Raw genomic sequence first — 23,072 nt, 5'->3', positions numbered from 1 at the left:
GTTTCCCTTTCTCCTCAAATCTTCTCAACATCTAACTTAATACAGGGCAGCTGGATTTTCATACCTGCTCTATGTTCAATCTTCTGTGTAACATCTGAGAAACCTCTTCTTGTTAAGGAATGATAGTGGAAAAGGCCAATGACATGTTAGTATTATTATACAAATAGTTTTGACTTTGAACATCCCCTGAAGAATACAAGGACTGCCCTGTTACTATAAAGCCATTTAATAATGGCAGGAGATTTGCATTTATAAAACTCCCAGGTTAAACATTAAACTGTTCCTGAGGCTAATAAATGAGATCTTCATACATAAAACACGTGGTCATCCAAAATTTTCCCCTTGAAGCCCTAGGGACTGAAAAACGAGGAAAAAAAACTACTTCTAAGACATGGATTAGGGTCTGATATATCAGAGGGCTACAGTATTCAAAAGACCTAAGTGAGGAAATCCAAATTATGAGGCTTTGGAAACAATCCAGAGCATATGTGGGGTAAATTGAGCCTCCATAGAGCCTTCCAAAGGAAATGGATCACCTTTAATACTTAATGATTCAAATATAAGATAGTTGGGGTAACCACTGATCAAGTCACCTAAAACTTGGAATCTATCTTGAATACTACTTTCCCATTAATTAATCACTAAATCTAACTCGTAAATATTTCTTGTCTCTATTTCTCTTCAGAACTGATAGGCACTTATCATTTCCAAACCAGATTTTTACAGGAGCCTACCCACTGATGTGCCTGGCTTTGGTCTCCTCACAGATATGGTCTTCTTAGTCCTCTCAGAATTTTCTTTTAAGATTTTTATTTACTTATTCATGAGAGACACAGAGCACGAGAGAGAGGCAGAGACACAGGCAGAGGGAGAAGCAGGCTCCATGCAGGGAGCCAGACATGAGACTCGATCCAGGGTCTGCTGAAGGCAGCACTAAATCGCTGAGCCACCTGGGCTGCCCTCAGAATTTTCTAAGTGCAAATGTGAATATGCCCCATTTAATGGTTCCACAATGCCCATAGGTCAACTCAAATTGCTGTATTAGAAAGGGCATGAGCTTTGACATCAGAGACACAAGTGGATGGATTCAAACTCGATTTGAGACTTAGGGAAGTCACTGTCTGAACTTCTTCTGTGAGGCATATGGTATAGTAGGATAATTACAATTGGTGGGGAAGTGGGAGATGGATTATGAGAGTACCTAGGAAGGATATCTAACCCAAAACTGAAGGAAGAAGGAACGCATTTTTTGAGGAAGCAGTATCTAATTGAATATCTGAAAACAGGAGTTGGTTGGGATGTTGTGGATAATGGGAAAGAGGGCGAGGGGAAATAAAGGGAGCATTCTTAGGCAAAAGCAGAGTTAAAAGGATATATTAAATAAAACTTGGCTCAGAAACAAAGATTTTTGTTTTTTCTTAAATGAGAGAGATAAGAGAGGATATGATACATACAAGGAATTGAAAGTGATGTAATAGTGAGATACAAGGAGTAGGGGGTCTGACCACCAATGACTATAGCACCTGTTAAACAGTAAGATTTGACCCTGATGGTAAAAGATAACTAATTTAGGAGTTAAGCCAAGGAGAAATATGTGTTGTGGAATCTTCCCTTTGTCTGCAGTGTTGAGGAGCCATTAAATAAGAACCATAATGAAAGCTTCTGCTGTTGGTGGCCTGAACAAGGGCAGTGGTGGGAGAGAGATTAAAGGAAACGGATTCAAGAAATCTTTGATAGGCATCATCCATAGTACTTAGCTATTGACTGTATGTGTGGCATGAGGAAAAGGAAAGAATCAAAGCAGCACAGATTTCTGATATGAGCCACAGGGTGGCTGGGGGAACCTGTCCCAGGGTTAGGTGATATGAGAGAAGGAACAGATCTGAAGCAGGAAGCTAATGAACAGGAAAAGCATGAGTGAGTTGACTGAGAACTTTGATGGTGCTCTTTAGTAGACAGTTGAATATTCAGGTCTGGGTTCATGAAAAAGGCCCGGACTAATGATGAAGAGGTGGTTCTTGGGGCAGATTGTGTGCCCTTAGGGCCGGTTACCAAGGAAGAATGTAGAGAAAGAGCAGATGAGAGGGCTGCAATCGCACAACAGAGCTTTCATCATTTGCAAGATGGGGATAAAATTCCCCAGGGCCTTCAGAAGAAATGCATGTGCTGACATACGTGGGAGGACCTAGCAAAATGCCTTACTCACGGTACAAGCTTAATAAGTATTTACAGAATGAATAAATGAATAATTGATAAAGCATATACCTAATTTCCTCATTTCCTTGCAGAAATTAAGGAAAGTGAATGTGGGTTTGCCATCTCTGAGAAACCTTTAAAGAAAATGTCCATGCAAAAAGACACCTGCTTTTATCAGCAGAGCCATGATTCATAAGGGACAAGGCATTTTGGCTTTTTCTTAGACAAGAAAGTCACATTTATTAGCGCCCAGTCAGCTATTTAAAACTGACCTCTGTTTGATCTTGACATTTACAAGCAAAAGGAAGTCTTTAGTTATGTAACAGGCCAGCAGTCCATGCATCCCGCCTGTAACAACAATAGCAACAGAAGCCCATTTGTCATTGTGCCTGACTCGATTCAAAACAACACATCTCTTCACCAGCTTGTCTTTTTTCCCTTACATTCTCTTAAGCTCTCAATTAATGCCCAACAATCTAATAAGGGGGTAAAAATTGACACCTGCTTAGGTAAGAGGAAGTGTGTGTGTGTGTGTGTGTATGTGTGTGTACACGCGTGCATGCAGGGGTGTTTAAAGAGGGCATTCTGGGGGATCCCTGGGTGGCTCAGCGGTTTCTCGCCTGCCTTTGGCCCAGGGCGCGATCCTGGAGTCCCAGGATCGAGTCCCTCATGAGGCTCCCGGCATGGAGCCTGCTTCTCCCTCTGCCTGTGTCTCTGCCTCTCTCTCTATCATAAATAATAAATAAAAATAAATCTTAAAAAAAAAAAGAGGGCATTCTGCTGTAAAATCAACCAGAACCAAAGTGTTAAAATGAAGTTCCCAGTAGCTAGGTTTCATGGTGATAAGGAAGCCCATTCCAGGTCAAACAGACTGCTTGTGAATTTGATTTTATGGTATTAAAGTAGACTTCCAAAAAGATTGGAAAACAAAAACTCATTCACAGAAACTCATGATTTCAGATTGGCATATCAAGCATAATTTCTGAGCATTTGCAGAAATGAATACTCCTACCAAGGGCACATTACTTATTTCAAATAAACTTGACATCAAGGGATCTACTGTTGCATTTAAACAATGAAAAAAGAACCAGAACATTTTTGGGGAGCAATCTCAGTGTGTATCAGGTCACTTTTAGCCATCCATACACATATTTGGCATCTAAAAGTTTGCTGAAGATCTTTATTTTTTCTATTCCCAAACTTAAAAAACAGATTAAATACTAAGAAGCAAATAATGGGAGTTTATATTAGAGCCTTAGGTATGTACAAAATGATAAATAATGTTGGATTCCCAGAGTCAAACATAGTCTTTCATCTTTGTACTTGATTGCTTGCTTGTTATACTAAATGCTTAAGGTAAAAGATCAGTTAGAAGATTCATTCAATTTCCAGCTACTGCATAAGTAAGAATGGTCCACTGTGCTTCTCACAATAAGAAAGGATCTTGGTAAAGGACCCAGAAGACCAAATCCAAGTTCCTGCTAAAAAATTTACCTGGGGTTTCCAACCAGAAGTACCTGTTGAAAGTCACAGAGTTATTTATAGAGCATGGAACAGAATTGAGAGTCTACAGAATCATACATCTGTAAACAATTGAGTTTTGATGAGGCTGTCAAGACCATTCAGTGGAGAAAGAATCATCTCTTCAGCAAATGGCACTGGGATAAGCCCATTGTGCTACTTGTGCTACCTGGATATCCCCAGGTAGCACATGTAGCACAATGGGCTACAGTATGGTCAAGGGCTTGGATGAGTAAGGCAGAGATCGCTATTTGCCAACCTAATATCTCTTCTAACCTTCTTAGTAAAAGAATCTCCATACTCTTAGGGTGGAAATGTGCCCAGCTAAATATTCATATTTTCTAGCCTCCATGCAGTAGTCAGGGATATATAAGAATTTTTACACTGAGTTTTTGAGAGAAGTTCTTTAAAAGTTCTTCAAAGGGGCTGCATAGATGGCAGTTGTCCTTCCCTATTCTGCATGTGCTTTTCCCTTCTTCTTGCTGCTGGACATGTGAAAAGAATGGCTGCAGCAGGTGCATCTCGGATGTTGAAAGTGGAAGCCATGTTTGTGAATGCATGGAGAGACAGAGCCCTGGCTTTTGAGAGTTGTGAAGCAGCTACCACGCTGGTCCTGGGCTGCCTGTGTCCAGACTAACATTATATGACTGAAAAACAAATGTCTACTTTATGAGTAGTGTTTAGGCCACTCTTTGGAGGGGTTATTTGTTTTATGTACCCAAGACTGATCCTAGCTGATTCAATCCATGCGCTATTGGGGCACAGAGCAAGGGTGAAGAGGACCTTTTGCCTGCAGATTTGGATTAGGGCTAGAGCCAAACTTCAATCTAGGGTGCAAACTTGTGAAAAATGTAAATTGTTGATCCCTACCCCAGATCTACTGACTCAGAAACCCTGGGGGTAAGGCCCAGCAATCAATAAGCTCTCTGGGTTCCAGTATAGAGGTAGGTTTATGTTCAGTGCTACTTGAGTGGGAAACTTCTTTTAAGTGGCTTTGGCTTATGACCACATGTTCCTAAGAATAGGGACTGTGACTTTAAAAATACTTAGGTTCTAATATCAGCTTCACCATTTATTAATTTCATGACCTTGGGTAAATGACTTAATGTCTTTGAGTCTCATGTTCTTCATGTGGATCATCATAATAGTGCCCTTCCTAGCATTCTTGTGTGTCAGTTAAATGGAATGTCCACAAATCTAAGCCCATTACCTAGAAAACTGTAGATGCTTAATAAATATTAGTTTCTCCACTCACTGACTTTACAATGCATTGTAGTGGTCTGGTACAAGGCATGCATTCATATGGGATTCAGGCTTTAGATATCTCACCACACCACATATCCATCATCCCCCTTTCACACTTTGTGTCCATTATTGCTTCTGTTATTATTTAAGATGGAGGTGAATGTTAGACAGGGAGATACCAGAGGAAAAAAGAAAGGGAAAGGAGTCTTCTTTGAATATAACATAACTGGTCAAGTTTGCTACAGAGTCAGAATACAAAAAGGCCCTGCTATTAGTTTTATTTTGGGCCTGCGGAAAGGTCCTTCTCATCAGATAAGGGAAAAATTATGCATAGCTGGCCCTTGAGCTATTACTAAGAAGTGAGAAAAAGGCTTTTTTCAAAAATTGGGAAATACTACCATGTGCTTCTCCATTGAAATTTCTCTGTATCCTGAGTATCACCAATAATTCTCTCCTTATGGAAACAAAAAGGGTAAAATTAATTTTATGCTGCAAAAGACCATAAAGGGGCTCCTTGTTGCGTCTTGTCTATGTCTCATTCCTACCTGGGAAAAACAATGATTCAAAAAAAAAAAAAAAGTCAAGTTTCTACCAGGCTTCTCACCTCCTAGCTCTTGCATCTAATCACAACATTCTTTTCCAACTAGTATCTGTGGCACCCCTCATATGTAACCAATATTTTGCTCACTATGATAGCCATAAGACACCTGAAGCTAATTCTGACAACATGGTTGTTACTGGATTCACCTCCTTGGTGAAGGAATGATCACAGTTCTCTCCTCCCCAGTTTGCCCATGAAACCCTGAAACAACCACATACCAGCACTACAGATTCAGCTCCTGCTTGGAGCAAAATCAGAGAATGGGCAGAAAGAGAAGACCCAAAATATAAAGCGGAAAGGATGAACAAGGTGAAATTATTTGGGTCCCTTTATCACATAAATAGTTTGGAAAGAGTGAAAGAGAAAGTTGGACTCTTAAATAGCCAAGCTAGGACAAGGGACCTGGGATGGAAAGGGCGCTCTCCTGCTTGAAAGACTCTAACATTGTGAATGCTGAGGAAGTGCTATGTTACAACTTGAGTGTCTTTTAAATGCTTTGAGGGACACCAGCAAAAAAAAAAAAAAAAAGAGAGAGAGAGAGAGAGAGAGAGAATGAGAAACTCCTTATACATACACACATACTAGCCCCTGACATCTGATACAGAGAACCACATGTTTTGTTATGACTACTAAAAGTGGAGATGAATGAACCTTTGTTGAGAAACCACTAAAAGCCTGATATACTTATGTAAACTTCACAACTGCCTAAGAAACCAGTATGTTTACCTCCTTTTAGTTTTTTTAAAGATTTATTTATCTATCTGAGGTGAGGAGGGACAGAGGGAAATAGAATCTCAAGCAGACTCGCTGCTGAGCTCCGAGCTCTAGGTCACAAAGCTCCATCTCATGAAGCTAAGATCATGACCTGAGCTGAAATCAAGACTCAGACACTTACCAACTGAGGTACCCAGGTGTCCCTACCCCACATTTAGATAAAACAGCTGCCTGAGACTCAGAGAGATGATGTGAATTGCCCAAGGTCATGAAGCTAGCAGGTAGTGTAACCTGAGCTCTCCTGAGTCTCCTGCTAGGAGCTGGGAATCAGAAGCTGCTATTGAATGGGGAGTCATGGGCCAAAATTATGGCCAGGGGAAGTGTCTCAGGAACTGCCCTGCCGATTCCCTCTGCACTGGCGGACCTCTGGATCTGTGCTCCATTATGAAACTGGGTTTTCCTGACACTTTTTAGTGCAAAAAGTATTGGGATCCCAGGACAAAAGCCGTGGGATCTATTTGTGTGTGGTCACAGACTACAGGCCACCGAAGTCCCTTTCTTTGTCCCTCTCGTCTGCACTGCTGATAGAAGCCAGCACTCATGCAAAAACTGTTTATGATTTTCTCCAGAAACCTTTTTACTCTTCTTTCTCTCTGCTCCCCTAACATTTTGCTTTGTTTTTGTTTGTTTTTTTAAGATTTTATTTATTCATGAGAGACACAGAGAGAGGCAGAGACAGGGGCAGAGGGAGAAGCAGGCTCCCTGTGGGGAGCCCAATGTGGGACTCAATCCTGGGACCCCAGGATCATGCCCTAAGCCAAAGGCAGACAGATGCTCAACCACTGAGTCACCCAGGTGCCCCTGCCTTTTTTCTACCTGCCTCTCCTGGTGCTTTATCTACTACCTAATTCCCAGGCATTTACTCCCACTGATTTACTCCACTGATTTCCTACTGGAAATTCAATCTAGTATTTTCTTTAGCAAAACCTGCTAATGATGAGTTATTTACTGTATTACCTAGAACAAGAGTTTGATTCTCATGGCCCTTTCTCACTCTGGCCAACTTAGTGGCTGCAACATTCCTAAAGCTATAACTAGCTCAGGTTATAAATCTTAATAGCAAATTATCCTGATCTCATACTGCTTTTATTTTTATGATAGACACATGATTGCCCAGAAATAAATAAAAACTGCTAGAGGGAAACTAACAAAGAATTCTGTTTACTGTGTGATGTCACACAGGAAGTGGACACAATCTTATTTCCTCACTATTTATTTGTAGGTTTCTTCTTCATCATGAGCCAACAGAGAACTTGCTGGACTTTGCTGATGTTAGAAATGTTCAGTGCAAGTAAATTGAGGCAAAGTACCAACAGATGCTTAGTGTAGATAAAATCTTAAAAATCTATACTTCCCATTCTAAGTTAATTCTATGTTCTAGTCTAAGGCAAAGCCAGGAGGTAACAATTTGGCTAACAGTGAAATTTACTCTTTTCTTAAAGGCGAGATCCATTGGGCAACAATACCATGAGCTTCCACTCCTTGGTTCCATTCCAAATCTTTGTCCTCTCCTCTGCTTCCCCAACCTGTTTCTAGCCCACCAGGCCAGCCTGCCTGGTCAATACTCGGCCATAGGGCTGACAAAATGATTTGAATTACCAGGGAAAGCCAGCTAGCATTTCCCACCATCCTTGTGACAAGTCCTGTATTAATGATACTTAAAAGAAGCATTAACATGTATACATGTATACAAGCAGAAATATTCCTAATCACACACACACACACACACACACACACACACACACATCACTGTCTTGAATATTAATGACAATTTCTCTTTTTGCAATCATGTAGTGGCATAGCCTGGTAAGGAACACAGTGGCACCCAGTGGACAAATGTTTGATTGTTTGACTCAGGTGTTCCATTCTGAAATGTTCTCATATCTTAGCCTTAAGGAAGGTCAGTTGCTCCCCTTGTTTTTGCCTATTCTTTTGTCATCACATTTTAAAAATATCTACTGAATTTAAAAATAGAGGGGAGGGAACCATTCTTACACTTTTTATCTTTTCCAGAATAAGACTTAACCCCCGCTTAAAGATGGCTTGCATAACTCATAGGCTAGAGTGAATGAAAATCAAAATATAAATGTAAAAGGAGTTTTAAAGGCTGGAAAGGCCCATCAAGATTAAGGTAATTATTGTTACAGATAAAATGACTAAAGGGCTGTGTGTGTGTGTGTGTGTGTGTGTCATTAGATAAACAAGTCAAAGCACAGATTATTTGTTTGCTTGTTTATTTACCTAGAGTAGAATTGACATAAAATGTTACATTAGTTTCAGGTGTACAACATAGTGATTCAGCATCTCTATGCCTTATGCTGTGCTCACCACAAGTGTAGCTATTGTCTGTCACCACACAGTTACAATATCACTGACTTTATTTCTTATGCTGTGCCTGTTACTACCATGACTTCTTCTTTCTGTAACTGGAAGCCTCTGCCTCCCACTCCGCTTTACCCCTTCTGCCCATCCTCTGACACCCCTTTCCCCTGGGACCCATCAGTTTGCTCTCTCTATTTATACATCTGTTTCTAGTTTTTATAAAACATGTATTTAGATTTACACTTGTTCTACGGCAGACTTGAAGAACACAGATTTCCAGTCTGAATGACAGGTCTTACCTGTTCAGATAAGGACTTAGCCTTTTCTTCTGCTTCCTTCAGGCAAATCTCCAAGGCCTCAAATTGTGCCAAAGTAAATGCCATCTGTCTGGTTTCCAGGGACTCTTTCTTTAAAACAATAATCACGTATTACTTTTTGATATTGATAACTTCCTGAATATATCTTAAGCATCTTTCTGGACAAAGATAGGGTTAATAAACTCAACAAAATCATATCCTTTTCTTCAACACAGTAATAAAACAGTGAAATGTTACCAAAACAATAGTCTTACTTAACAGTTTAACATCTAAATGGGAGGGTAAAAAAATGCATATTAAATTACGACAATGAACAGCTTTAGAAAGTTAGACTAAAATTACCCACACTGGAATTTGGTTCATCTGTAGCCTTTTATTCCTGATACAAACAGAACTTTCCTTCCAGAGGTTAAGACCAGGACCTCACATTCCTGGTAAGAGATGTCACCTAGAATACCTCTATTTTTAGCATTCACCTATCCTCAGGAACAGAACCATGTACACTCAGAGAAGCTCATTTCCTCTGATTGCAGCTTTCCTATCACAAGTTTCATTAAAGCAAAGAAACCACAGAGCTTAGAATCAGATCATTCTTGCCCAGAATGTGGCTAAGATGATTGGAATCAGCAGATGTGTAGACACTTCCTCTCCAAGTGGTTCTGAAGTTGCTCTTTTTCATCTACAAGCAGTAGAGTGTGCAATATTGGTATGGAAAGATCACTTGCAGGCTCTGGTGAGACTACAGCATTCATTTCCTGACTACTTGGGCTATCCTGATAATCATTACACAGCAATATGAAAACTTGAAAAGGGAGACCTCATGTGCTGGGATTATGATCTTCCTACAGTCTGCTTGGGTGTGTCCTATTCTCTTGTCAATGCTCAGGCTCTTCCAATGAACTCCATCAGAAGGAAAAACTGTGTTTATTCTTTTCTTTTCCTTTTTTCTTTTCTTTTCTTTTCTTTTCTTTTCTTTTCTTTTCTTTTCTTTTCTCTTTTCTTTCTCTTTCTTTCTTTCTTTCTTTCTTTCTTTCTTTCTTTCTTTCTTTCTTTCTTTCTTTCTTTTCTTTCTTATTTATTTTTTGACTGCTGCTTTGTTTTCTTCCTTTGGTTTAGGAGCCCACCAATTTTATACATGTGTGGATTTCCTAATGATACAAGAGAGCCATCTGGTGGTAAATGGAACCAGCCATAAAGATAAAGCATTCATTCAGGTCCTATCTGTACTGTACTGTACACTGAACCCTAGGGCCTCTGACATCAATGAAATTCTGTGGGATGCAGGGCAAAGAAACAGTGCTAGGTTCCCAAACAGCCTGGCTCCTAGATCGCACAAGGCTGCCTAATGCCCCCCACCCCAACTCCCTTGCACCAATCAGACTTTGAGGGGTGAACATCTTGGGCTAGAACAATGATATTTGGAATGAATCAATGATCCTCAGAAATCCATAATGATTCCAATACATTTCAAAAGTCAGTCCAAAAAAAAAAATCCCAGAAATGAGCTTGAAAACAAAACTCTTGTGTATTTACACCTCTGGATAATTCATGCTGCAAAACATTTTATCCAGAAATGGGAAATTTCAAGAGGCCACACTATTCCAAAAAGATTGGGAATTCTAGTTCTAATTGCTATTTTCAGGGAGAAACTTCTTATCTAATGTTTGATCTCAAGAAGAAGTTTCTTAAATTTTTTGTGAGTGGATCTAGCAAGATCAATTAATCTGTTTCTCTAGACCTTTCTCTCCAAATATCCCAAATTTTCCTAGCCAAGAAGGACAATTGTTTCTAGTAAGAAAGAGGCATTGTAAGTCAAAGCCAAATGAAACAGACCTGACTGAAGAGTGTTATTAGATTCCATGGGAACAGGCCTGTCTCAGTAGTTGAGGATCCGCCTTGGGCTCAGGGCATGATCCTGGGTCCTGGGATCGAGTCCCACATCAGGGTCCCCGCAGGGAGCCTGCTTCTCCCTCTGCCTATGACTCTGCATCTCTCTTTCTGGTCTCTCATGAATAAATAAATAAAATTTAGAAAAAATTCCACCGGACTTTTCATACAGGTAGATTTAAGAAATTGCCATGTGTTGTACAAAAGGGAAAGTCCTGAGCAAACTGAAGAATATAGTCTATCTTGGGCACCTTTGCTCCAGCTCCAAGCTATCATTCTCCACTCTGACTTGCTTTCCTGTTCTCCCACCCCTTTAAGGGAAATAGCCATAAATGTATCTACACAGAGGTAAAAATGACTTATATACAGGTGAGCACTCTTTAATAGGAGGCTGCTCCCACTTACCAAAGGAATAAAAATTAAATCAAGAATAATTTCAGAAATGAGTACATGCATGGGGTCAGAAGTTTTAGAGGTAGGGGTGTTGTTTCTAGGACCCTAAAGAAATTAGGTATAGTTAGTCATCATCCTAGTTTTGCAGAATGAAAAAGCAGAAGAGCAGAAAATTAAGTTCATTCTGCTTCAGGCACATGTGGACATACCTCACATAAAGCCCCTATGTTTACTATGATTATAAAACTGTCTTGGTAGTTAAAGTAATTGAACAAATGAACTAATCAAAAGTCTGTTAAATGCTTTCATATGTTGAAAATATATGATATACAAGTGTTTGGGTTTTGAACCTGATGATTTTCAAATGATAATTTCGAGCAATTTAATGGGACTTCCAGTTTTTAACTTCTACTTTTTGTCTTAAAAATAAATGCTTTCATATGTTGAAAATATATGATATACAAGTGTTTGGGTTTTGAACCTGATGATTTTCAAATGATAATTTCGAGCAATTTAATGGGACTTCCAGTTTTTAACTTCTACTTTTTGTCTTAAAAATTTCTACCTAATATCAAGCCAGTCATCTAAGTACATGTAACTAAGATAACCAAGATGATTAAACTAAAAGAATACCACAAGTAAAAATTCAAATTCAACTCTTTGGTTGTTACAAAGACACTAGAGTATTATGCACGTGTGTTCAAGTTGACAATCTGTTAATTTTCTCGAGGTCACTAACCCATCTCATCTTTTCATCATCCCCTTCCTTAAAGTCAGTATTTCTTTATCTTACAATGGCCTTGCTCTTCTTCAGCCACACAAACACCTTCCACTTTTCAGGACTGGTTCAAGATCTCTGACCCAGATCCTTCCCTGGCCTCTGAATCCAGGTGCAACAGGTAGAAAGAGCCCTGTCTGCCGAGGCAAGACTGCACAGCGCTGAGCATATAGTAGGAGCCCAATAAATAGCTGTTGATGGATTGAAGGCTCATCAGTCAAAGAAGGTGGTTGTACCAGAAAGCAGTCCCCTCTGCTGAGAGGCTTTTTTGAGGTTTTTTACATCCTTTCCATGTATCCAGCCTGGGACACTGACATGGATCAGAGCCCTAGGGAGATTCTGCTTGTCAAAAGCCAGGTACAAGCTTGTGTAGCAGATGGCCAGGAGGTAGCCATGAAGTTGGGTAATGATGGCAGGGTTGTCCTGAAGACAAAGCTAAAGCAGGCAACTACTTAGAAATGCTCAGTTCATGTTATTATTAGTAATTCCATTGCCCCAACTCCCTTAAAGAGAATCATTTGATATTAAAACTTTCTAGCTTATTTTTAAACCCTAGTAAAGGAATGTCCCCATAGAGGCACTTTTGTAATAGCAAATGATCAAACGATAGCAGTAGGAAGAAAATTCAAGTATGCAATTAGAACAAAGTTAACGTGTTAAATATGTGCGTGTGCATTTATTTAAAAGTAAAACTGTTAAAAAAAAAGTATGATTATAACAAATAATACCATCACAGGAGAGCATTTTGACATGTGTCAGTTTAAGACAATTAAATGTTTCCAGCAATCTGAAACTTCACATGTCTGGGTAAGCAGACAGCAGCTCCTACTTAGCAGCACAGTAACTTCATGCCAGGTAAAACATGCTTTCAACACATTTTGCAATGGTCAAGCTTCATGCTCCATGTCTCTTCTTTGCTATCCCCCTGCCTGACTGGCATTGAAGGCTCTAAACTTCTTCAGTCTTCTGTAACCTGCTCATATGTCTCATGCTGATGAAAGTTTTTCCCTAGCCTTCCATCTTAGCCCCTTACTCTGGACAGTTTATGTTATCACTCCCCCCATCTTTGGTGATCAGAATTCTTTTTACAGTGAAAATTTCATCACTCTCGTGTCCTTTTGTGCTTAGCTTTTGCAATTGTATCTTAGGCTAAATTGCCAGTTTCTATTTAGGCAACAGTTTAAAAACTTGATTTTTCCTGATTTCCACCCATTCTAGTGGAAACAGTATTCCTCTATTTTAGAGTTGCCCAAAAAGTTTGCTGATATGATATATTTTATTCAAAATTGAACAACTCATAACTATTTTCAAAGCCCAGTTAAAAGAAGTTTCTAGAAAGTGCCTCTCAATATGACTGTGAAGGAGATCAACATTGGGAGGATGACAGAACAGCCCTAAGCACAACGCTGCTTGTAATCTGGAAGGCCACATTCTAGACCTGACCACATGACTGTGTGACTTCTGGGCTTCACTTCTTGGGGCCTCGGTTTTTCATCTTTAAATGAGAAATGTATTGGCACATCTCAGCAGGGAATAGTCATTCCAATGGAGTAATTGGGAAGGGTTTAATGAAGGGACTCTGTGCAAATACGTGGGCACAGTTAAGGGCATGAACAAATGATGATGGGGTATCCCAAGAAATGAAGGTAATCTTTGCCTCACCTTGAACTGAAGAGGTAGGGAAGAGATAATGGCAGAGTACTATTAGAGAATCTAGAAAGAGAGCTTAAGGAGAGGGCTGTGTCTATGAGCTGACACCCTGGATGGAGAAATAGAACTATTGCCAACCTGTGCTCAGATATAAAAGTGGTCAGACCTATGGAATAAATAGCCTGACCTTCTCTTCTCTAACTTGTGGTCTTTTGTATCTCCCTTGGGCTGAGCCCCCAAAAAAGCCAGAGGGCAAGACACACTGAATGAGAAATCCAGAGAGACCAGCTAGCCTGGAAAAGAGCAGAGTAGGGGAAGGATAGAGCAGATCTGGAAAGAGAAACAAAGAAACCTCAGGCAAAGAGATTTAATTATACTATTGGTTCCCAAATGCTAGCCCAAAGATCAGTATTGGTTTGTGATAACATTTCCACCCGTAGCAAGAAAAAGACGGAAGTAAAATTTTAAAAAACATTGTGAATTTTTCATGAAGTTAACTTTATTCCACTTAGAAAACTGTCCTTTATTCTGAGATTATGATCGTTCTATATATTTTGGTGTTAAGAGGATGTTTCTTTAACAAATGATAGCGATAATATATGGAAATTATTCTTTTCGTGAATTTTCTTCAAAAAAATTCAAAAAGTTGGCAGTGCTATGAGATCTAATCCCAATTATTTTGGAGGTGGAAATTCTTGTGGGCTTATGAAATCTCAAAGTATAGAGACCCTCTGTCTCAGTCATCTCTGTTAAATTATGAATTGAATGTTTTATCAGGCAATCTTTCCAGAACTATGGTCTCTGAATTCCCCTGGACCAAGTCCAACATGGACCTGTATTCAATATCAAGTTGCTGTAGCCAAGGTCCAGAATACTACTTTTCTAGAAAAAAAACAGATTTCTAAAGATCAATCTTTCATCCTATGAAAAGATTTAACCACATTTTTTTCTATAGTAGCAATGATAGGAAAAAGAATAAAGGAAGAGGGAACCAAAAAGAATTGTTGTCTCAGATATTAACTTATAAAAAGATTGTTGCTACAGAGAAATGACCACATGACATTTGATAGCTTCATAAATAACTTTAAATAATGACTTAACTGAAACTCTTAAAAGTTGACTCTCATTTTAATTCAGTTCAAAGCATTTCAACTCATTAAGTTCAAAGAATATTTATTAAAGACTCACTATTTGCCAGATAATATGCTAAGCAAAGAGGAAATAAGTAGTAAGAAGACTGACAGGATTAATACCTTCACCAGAATTCTTAGCTTAGAATTTCTCTCCAATTTCTCTCCAATCTCTCCAAAAATCCTAGGGTTTTAGTTTTAATGTAAAAACCAAAAGAAAGTCAAAAGTTTGGTGATTAATTTAACATTTTTATGCTCATTCATAATGTATAGTTCTTTGCTTTCAGGGCTTGTTCTTTGCTGAGGATTCTGATAGATGTCAGAAGGAGGTGATAAGCAGTCCTAACCTGTTTTCAGATATTCCAGATCTAAGCATCTTTCTCAATGCCATCCATGTAGCCCAAATTATGAATTCCATGTTCAGAAATTCATTTATATTTCAGCCACCTTTCATTTTTATTCTAAAGTAAAATACCAAATTTTAATGGAATGAGAGTATCACTACGGTCTTACTGCCTCTACTGTAAGACATACAAATGAATTAAAAAATAATATCTTCTTCCTAGAGAAATGACCCAATCTCAAAAGAAACAACATAATTTCTCTTTCTAATGGGGAGAGCAAGCAGCATACCTTCTCTGGGAAACCTGGTTCTTGTAACTGAAACCTCACAGCAACAAGTGCTAACCCATCCTATTGACCATGACCAATAACAATGTTAATAATGACTATATATTCCTTCACAATAAAAGGGACACAACATGTAATTTGCTATTGAAATCAGATTTTTATTTCTTTAAAAAATGAATGAGAGAAAAAATAGGGACTTAATGTATATAGAGTTAGAGTTTCACAAAATGAAAGAGTTCTGAAGATTGGTTGCACAAAAAAAGTAAACATGCTTTACACTACTGAGCTGCACATTTTAAACACCATTAAAATGGTCCATTTTATGTGATATGTATTTTACCACAATTTGAAAAACAACAGTATAAAACAACTGTAAAGCAGGTAAATTATGGAGTGAAGGAATTAATTGATGTTAAAATTAATTCAGCTACTCTTTCCTATTTCACAGGACTGTTGTGCAAACAAAATGAACAAATTTTGGATTTTGATTTCTTTAGTTAAAAAAAGTCCAAAAAATACTATTTGTTCTTAAATAAGATTTTTGTTTAGTGGGAGATATAATAATACAAATACTTTTCCCATTAGTAAAGACAGTATTTTGAATAGTTGGGTCATTTTGTGACAGGATTATTTATTTTTTCCACACATCATACTTAGGTTTAAATTTTGAGTACTTTAGCATATTAAACAACAATGTTTTCACCTTTCTACTGTATCCCAGTCTTTTAGGAAATGTGCTTGCCTGTAGGAAGAAGGATTTTGGGGTTGGCTTATGAGGGAGGTGATGCCCTTTTGGCCTTTTATTGCCCATATGGACAGTGGCTTTTCAAACAGTTTTGTGAATAAATTATTGCTATGCTGTGTATAATCAACATCAAATGTTTTATGATTGACAGTGTTCTGTGTGTAGGTAATTTTTTTTTCCACCAGTGAATTTTAGGTTCTAAATAAGTTTATTTAGGTTAGGTTCTAAAACTTAAAAAAAAAAAAAAAAACTAAGATGTTTAACTGTAATGGTAAGAACTTCAGTACTCTAATGTTATTGTTCCAGAATCTAGGTAGAAAATCCTCATTTGAACTTGATGATCTATGAGAAAACTTTTTCCATGAGAAGCCTTCCCCCACTCCCAACCCAGCCTGACTTTTGCACACACTCCTTTCTTTACCAGGATCTAAAGGAGAAATGTGTTATGAATCCTTTCAGATCAGATCAAAGTTCAGTAATGATTTCCATAGTACATTCCAACATGATAAGGTAAGCAGAGGACAGATAGGAGAGCTCTCCTTTGCTGTGAATTTCCACTTCTTTTAAGGTCTCTCAGTCAAAATATGACTAAGAAGCATGGCTAGCATATCAAAGAAGAGGGCACAGCATGCCCAACATTAGCTACTCAGTAAGGCTTCAGCTTTCTCATCTGTAAAATGAGACCATTTATACCTAATTCATCTTGCACCCTGAGGTAGCCATTTGTCATGCTGTTTTGATGGCCTACTGTCTTTCCTGGTTTGGAAAATTTCCCAACTCATGAATCCCATCACTCCAAAGTATAAAAGCCAGGAACTCCCTCTCAAGTGTCCTTCACATCCAAGGTGTAGGCATGTGACTCAGTCTCCACCAACCAGACTCACCACCCTGAGATTTCAAGATAGAGAAAAGTGCCATATAGACTGGAATGTGGCCGGTAGACCAGGTCATCATCCTATTTTCAGAGGCTGCAGCGGCAGAAGACTTGGAAGTAATACCTCATATTCAGGGGAAATGACAAATGGTGAGGGGCCTATGCCCAGTGGCAGCAGTAGTAGTAGGTTCCTCCCCAGAATCTGATGTAGTTAATTGGCCATGATCTCCAAGCCTGGTTCTCTGACTGCTAGAGAACCCATTGAAATACCTAATATCCTTTAGTAATTCATTTTCCCCTTAATACTAACTGGAATGAATTTTGTTGAATGAGCCTCCATTTCCTCACCTCTAAAAATGGAGAAAATGATAAGCCTGTGGGAGATGCTATAATGATTAAATGTGGTAATGCAGAAAAACACAGCCTGACACCTGAGCCATAGAGGAAAGAAAGTTTTTCAAAAATCATCACCTTTTTACCCTCTAGGTGTTAGGTTAGCTAGCTACACAATAAGTTTCTATTGTGTAGCTTCTGGGAGCTCACAGGCTAGGAAAGAGCCTGCTGAGCCTTGCAAAGGCAAGCAATTCTTATAGACTCTAGTGACCTCGGCACCATCTGACTATACCTAACTTGGTTACTCTTTGTTGGAAAAAGTCAATCATTACGCATAATATAAAAGCAAAAATTCAAAGCATAGTAGAATCAGGCACAGCCTGTACCCTTGTCTGCCTGATCAAGGTTACTACTGTACCAACTCTATTTCTTCCCTTTCTTGACTTTCTTGCTAGCCTTGTTGTTTTGGGCTTTTGAGGTCTAAAGGGGAGAGACAGAAGAAGAGCAAGAGGACTATGGATTAGGACTAAAGGAAAATGTTTTCCAATGATTTTTTTTAAGTTTATTTATTATTTTTTTTTTTTAGTAATCTCTACACTCAACGTGGGGTTGGACTCACAACCCTGAGATCAGAGTCACATGCTCTTCAACTGAGCCAGCCAGACACCCCCAAGGAATTTTGGATGCAAGAACTTAAGACAAGCTGTTCTGTGAGATAGGACCTTATGGAAAAAGAAAGAAGGATTTAAAAATATCTCTCTACCTTTGAAATTTCCCCCCATATACTGTTTAATTAATGCAGTTTCACCTTCAATATACCATCAGAGTACATTGGGCCCCTATATAGTATTGACTTTATTTTTTTGAGATGCTCTATTCTTTAAAAATCTATATTTCATGTCTTTTATCCTTTTATAGAGATTCTTACAAAGAGAATATATATTATTTTTTAAAAGCATAATAAAACTCATTCTATCTTGCAATCATCAACACACCCATTGGAGCCTTTTATAAAGCTAAGATGTATTCTGGTATCTCAATGATCTTGTTTTTCCTATATTTCAAACATATTAGTACTGAATCATTACAGGAATTATTTTTTATCATCACTTATCAATTATTTCCAACTATGACTTTTTAAAAAAGATTAAAAAGAAAGCCAAAGAATTATGGAATTGACTAGAAGTACAATGCCATAATAAAATTAATAATCATCCTTCAATTTCTTATTGTGTTGCCAAAAATATTGAATCATCTTTCAAGCTATGAAAGGGGAGACATATTTTTATGTTTTTGGCTTTCACTAAATATGATAGAGAATACTGTACTTCTCATTTTCCATCCATAATGCCCAAAGCAAAGACAATTGACAGAGGAATACATTTTATAATTCTTAGACAAATCAGAAAATGAATATGAAGAGCAATACTCTTGATCAGTCCTGTGCACTGCCCTAGCCACTAGCCAAATGTGGTTTTTGAGTACTTGAGATGTGGTCAGTTTGAATTGAGATATATTGTAAGTATAAAACACCCTCAAGAATTTGAAGACTTAGCACAATATATGAGAATATAAGGTATCTCAATATATTTTTTAATTGAGTACATGTTAAGATGACAATATTTTGGATACATGAGGTTAAATGAAATATATTATTAAAATTTACTTTCACTTATTTAAGTGCTTAATTAAGCTATTAGAACATTTAATTTACCTCTGTTGAACAGTGTAGCTCTAGACACTAATGTTGATAATGGAATTAATCATGCAAGTGAAATAGACTATACATCTTCAGCTCATGACTTCCTAGCTACTGAGATGAATATCCTCAAACTCATGAATCAATAAATGAAAAACACATCTCTAAGGAAAAAATAGGATATAGGGTATTCTCATAAGAGACAGAGTCTATCATACAATATTTAGTGACAAGAACTTGGACTTTCCTTTTTTGTTAAGAGTACTTGTAACCATATTTTCCCATCTTTTCTGATGTTTATGTGCCACAATTTTTTACTAGATAACAAAGATATTTGCTGTGTTCAGATTTTTTTCAAATTTTTTTTTACTTACGATTTTTATCACATTTTTAATGAGTTTTTTAGACTATGCCTTTATTCTTCTGTCAATTATTCAAAAAGGGACTTTAAAAGTAAAAAAATTTAGTTGAGTTTATTTGACCCAGGTGGTAAGTGATGATGACTATTTTCCTTGATACTAAGGGTTAGGAACTTGAGAAATTTGAAAGGTATTTTGTGGATACTAAATTATTTATTTTAAACCACAACTCAGTTTTGATACTGGGCCATTTGGACCTCAGCATTACATGCTAAGCAGCCACAAAGAAAGTTATTATGGGAGACTTTTTTCTAGATTTTCAGGGACTTTGTCATCAAAAAAGAATGTCAGAACACATCTGAAGGCAAGAAGCCCAAATGCTGCTTTATTCAGGAGGAGGAAAATTAATAGGATTCAGAATATAGTCACCATGGACATAGATATTTCTATTTTAAGGAAGATTCCAAGTAGAAAGAGCCTCTAGGGAAAGCAGGCTGTTCTACAATTTATAGCATTTTCCTTAGGCATTTGAGGGAAGCAAAACAGGGCTTGCTCCTTTCCAAAGAATGTTCTGAACTACATTTAATTTTAAAATATCTTACAATTTAATTTTCCTTTGCATTAAATGTATGATTCAGGAACATTTTCTTCCCAAAGTGAAAATCACAATATGTCTGGTTATTCAAAAACAAACACTTGAGAATCATTCACATATATTTTGAGTTCCTTTATGTAGGACCCAGGCCTAAACTCTGGAGAATAAAGATGAATTAATCAAATTCCTCACCCTGCAGGAGCTTGTAATGTGATATAGGTTGAGAAAAGGAGGAGAGATAAAGTGGACTTCAATTTTATAAGGATAAGAAAGGAGAAAGGGAAGAAGAGATGTATTGAGATCATCTCTGTACCACAAATTTGCTTTATATTATGTCCCAAAACTTCAGACATTTTGGAAGGTATAAAAACAAAGTGAAAAAACATCCAGATTCCTACCACTCAGAAATTGCCACGTGTTGTGGACTGAATGTGTCCCCTGCCATCCCCCCCCACCCCCAGATTCATTCATAAGTGTCAGTCCTGACTTCCAATGTTATAGTATTAGGAGATGTGGTCTCTGGGAAACCATAAGATTTAGACATAGTCATCAGGGTGGGGTCCTCAGGATGGGATTAGTGTCCTTAAAAGTTAAAAGAAAAAAGTACCTTCTGGTACTTTCTCTTTCTCTCCTTTCCTTCCTCTCTTTCTCTCTCCCTGCCATCTTTCCTTTCTTCACTCCAACAATATGAGAATACAGCAACCAGGCAACTATCTGCAAGCTAGGACCTAACCATGCTAGCACCTCTATCTCTCTGACTTCTCAGCCTCCAAAACTGTGAGAAATAAATGTCTATTGTTGAAGCCACCCAATCTGTGGTGTTTTGTTATGGCAGCCGCAGCAAACTGAGGCCACACATTTGGTGCATTACTTTCTAGCCTTGTATGTGTATACCTGTAAGATGCACAATGTATAAAATATTGATTCACACTATACATGGTTATATATGGCTAAATTGGAATCATTTGCCATTAACAATGTGTCATAGGTATAACTTTAATTTGAATGATGATAGTTTTTATGCTATTACCATATTGTTTTGGTTACTATAGCTTTGTGGTATAGTTTGAAATCGGAGCATGATACCTCCAGTTTCAGGTCTTACATTCAAACCTTTAATCTATTTTGAGTTTTAATTTGATGTGTCATAGGTATAACTTTAATTTGAATGATGATAGATGTTCTATTCTGTAATTTTTAAAAGTAAGCTCTACATCCAATGTGCAGCTTGAACTCATGACTCTGAGATCAAGAGTCACATACTCTGCTAAGTCAGTGAAGTGCCCCCATATTCCATCACTTCTGATTTTAAAATTACCGTATATTTAAAGATCACAATAAATTTTACTACATGCATATAGTTTTCCCTACAATTGGAGAACCCTGTAATAAGCATATTTATACATCCTGTGGACTTGTTTTTTTATTTTCTTAATATAAATGAGAAAAGTGTTTACTAGATTTTAAAGAGTATATATACTTGATACATATTTCTGATTACATCCCCCAAATTAACACTCCTACCAACAGTACATAAGAATCATAGTTTTATTACAATTTTGCCAGTAATGATATTTCCAATACTTTTTTTAGATATAATTGACATATTTTATTAGTTTCAGCATACAATAAAGTGATTTGACATTTATGTACATTGCTAAATGGCCACAATAAATCCAGTTTATTGTGGCTATCTGTGACCTTAAAAAGTTAATACAATGTTATTGACTGTATTCTCCATGCTGTACATTATATCCCCACGACTATTTTTTTTTATAACTGGAAGCTTGTACTTATTAATCTTCCTCAAGCATCTTGCCCACTCCCAGCCTTCATTCCCTATGAAAACCCACAATCTGTCCTCTATATCTAGGAGTCTGGGTCCTATTTTGTTTTGTTTGTTTTGTTTTTTAGATCTAATGTAAAAGTGAAATCAAAAGATATTTATCTTTTTCTGTCTGAGTTATTTCACTTAGCATAATAGCTTAAGGTCTGTACATGTTGCCCAAATGGCAAGATTTCTTTTTTTATGGCTGAATAATACTCCATTGCATATATGTACCATATTTTCTTTATCTATTCATCCACTGATGGACATTTAGGTTGTTTCCATATGTGGACTATTGTAAGTAATGCTGCCCTCCTGAACACAGAGATGGCATGTATCTTTTTGATTCACTGTTTTCATTTTCTTTGGACAGATACCCAGCAGTGGAATTACTAGGTCATGTGGAACTGCTATTTGTAATTTTTTGAAGACCCTCCATACTGTTTTTCATAATGGCTACACCAATTTACATTCCCACCCACAGAGCATGAGAGTTCCCTTTTCTCTACATCCTTGCCAACACTTGTCATTTCTTATCTTTTTCATAATAGCCATTCTAACAGTATTAGATGATATCTCATTGTGGTTTTGATTTGCATTTCCCTGATGATTAATGATGTTGAGCATCTTTTTATGTGCCTATGACATCTGTATTCTTCATTGGAACAAATACCTATTCAGATCCTCTGCCCGGTTTTTAATCAGATATTTTGTTATTGAGTTGTATGAGTTCTTCATATAGTTTGGATATTAACCCCTTATGTCAGATATATAATTCGCAAATATTTTTTCTTATTTGATAGGTTTCCTTTTGTTTTATTGATGTATCCTTTCCTGTACAGAAACTTTTTAGTTTTATGTAGTCCCATTTATTTATTTTTCCTTTTATTTCCTTTGCCTTTAGAGTCAGATCCCAAAAAAATCACTAAGACTGATATCAAGGAGCTTATCCCTTTTGTTTCTCCTAGAAGTTTGAAAGTTTCAGGTCTTACATTCAAACCTTTAATCTATTTTGAGTTTATTTTTGTATATTGTGTAAGACAGTATTCCAGTTTCATTCTTTTGCATGTAGCTGTCCAGTTTTCCCCATACCATTTATTGAAGAGGCTTTGTTCCCTGTTGTGTATTCTTGCCTTCTTTGTCAGAAATAAATTGACCATATATACATGACTTCTTTCAGGGCTCTTTATTCTCT

General features: G+C 37.5%; 1 protein-coding gene across 8 annotated transcripts in view; it reads right to left on the bottom strand.

Annotated features, from left to right (window-relative positions):
- Positions 1-23,072, bottom strand: part of CCDC192 (coiled-coil domain containing 192) — a 216,693-nt gene that overhangs the window by 173,247 nt on the left and 20,374 nt on the right. For all 8 annotated transcript variants that reach the window (XM_038552047.1, XM_038552051.1, XM_038552048.1 and 5 more), the window contains one exon: positions 8,959-9,066. In XM_038552047.1, the coding sequence (XP_038407975.1) occupies positions 8,959-9,066 (108 nt within the window). The remainder of the gene's footprint in view (positions 1-8,958; positions 9,067-23,072) is intronic.

This window comes from Canis lupus, chromosome 11 (assembly GCF_011100685.1).
Source record: "Canis lupus familiaris isolate Mischka breed German Shepherd chromosome 11, alternate assembly UU_Cfam_GSD_1.0, whole genome shotgun sequence".
In the NCBI taxonomy this organism is placed as follows: Eukaryota; Metazoa; Chordata; class Mammalia; order Carnivora; family Canidae; genus Canis; species Canis lupus.
Note: the sequence above shows the minus strand (reverse complement) of the source record. Positions and strands in the feature narration are given on the sequence as shown.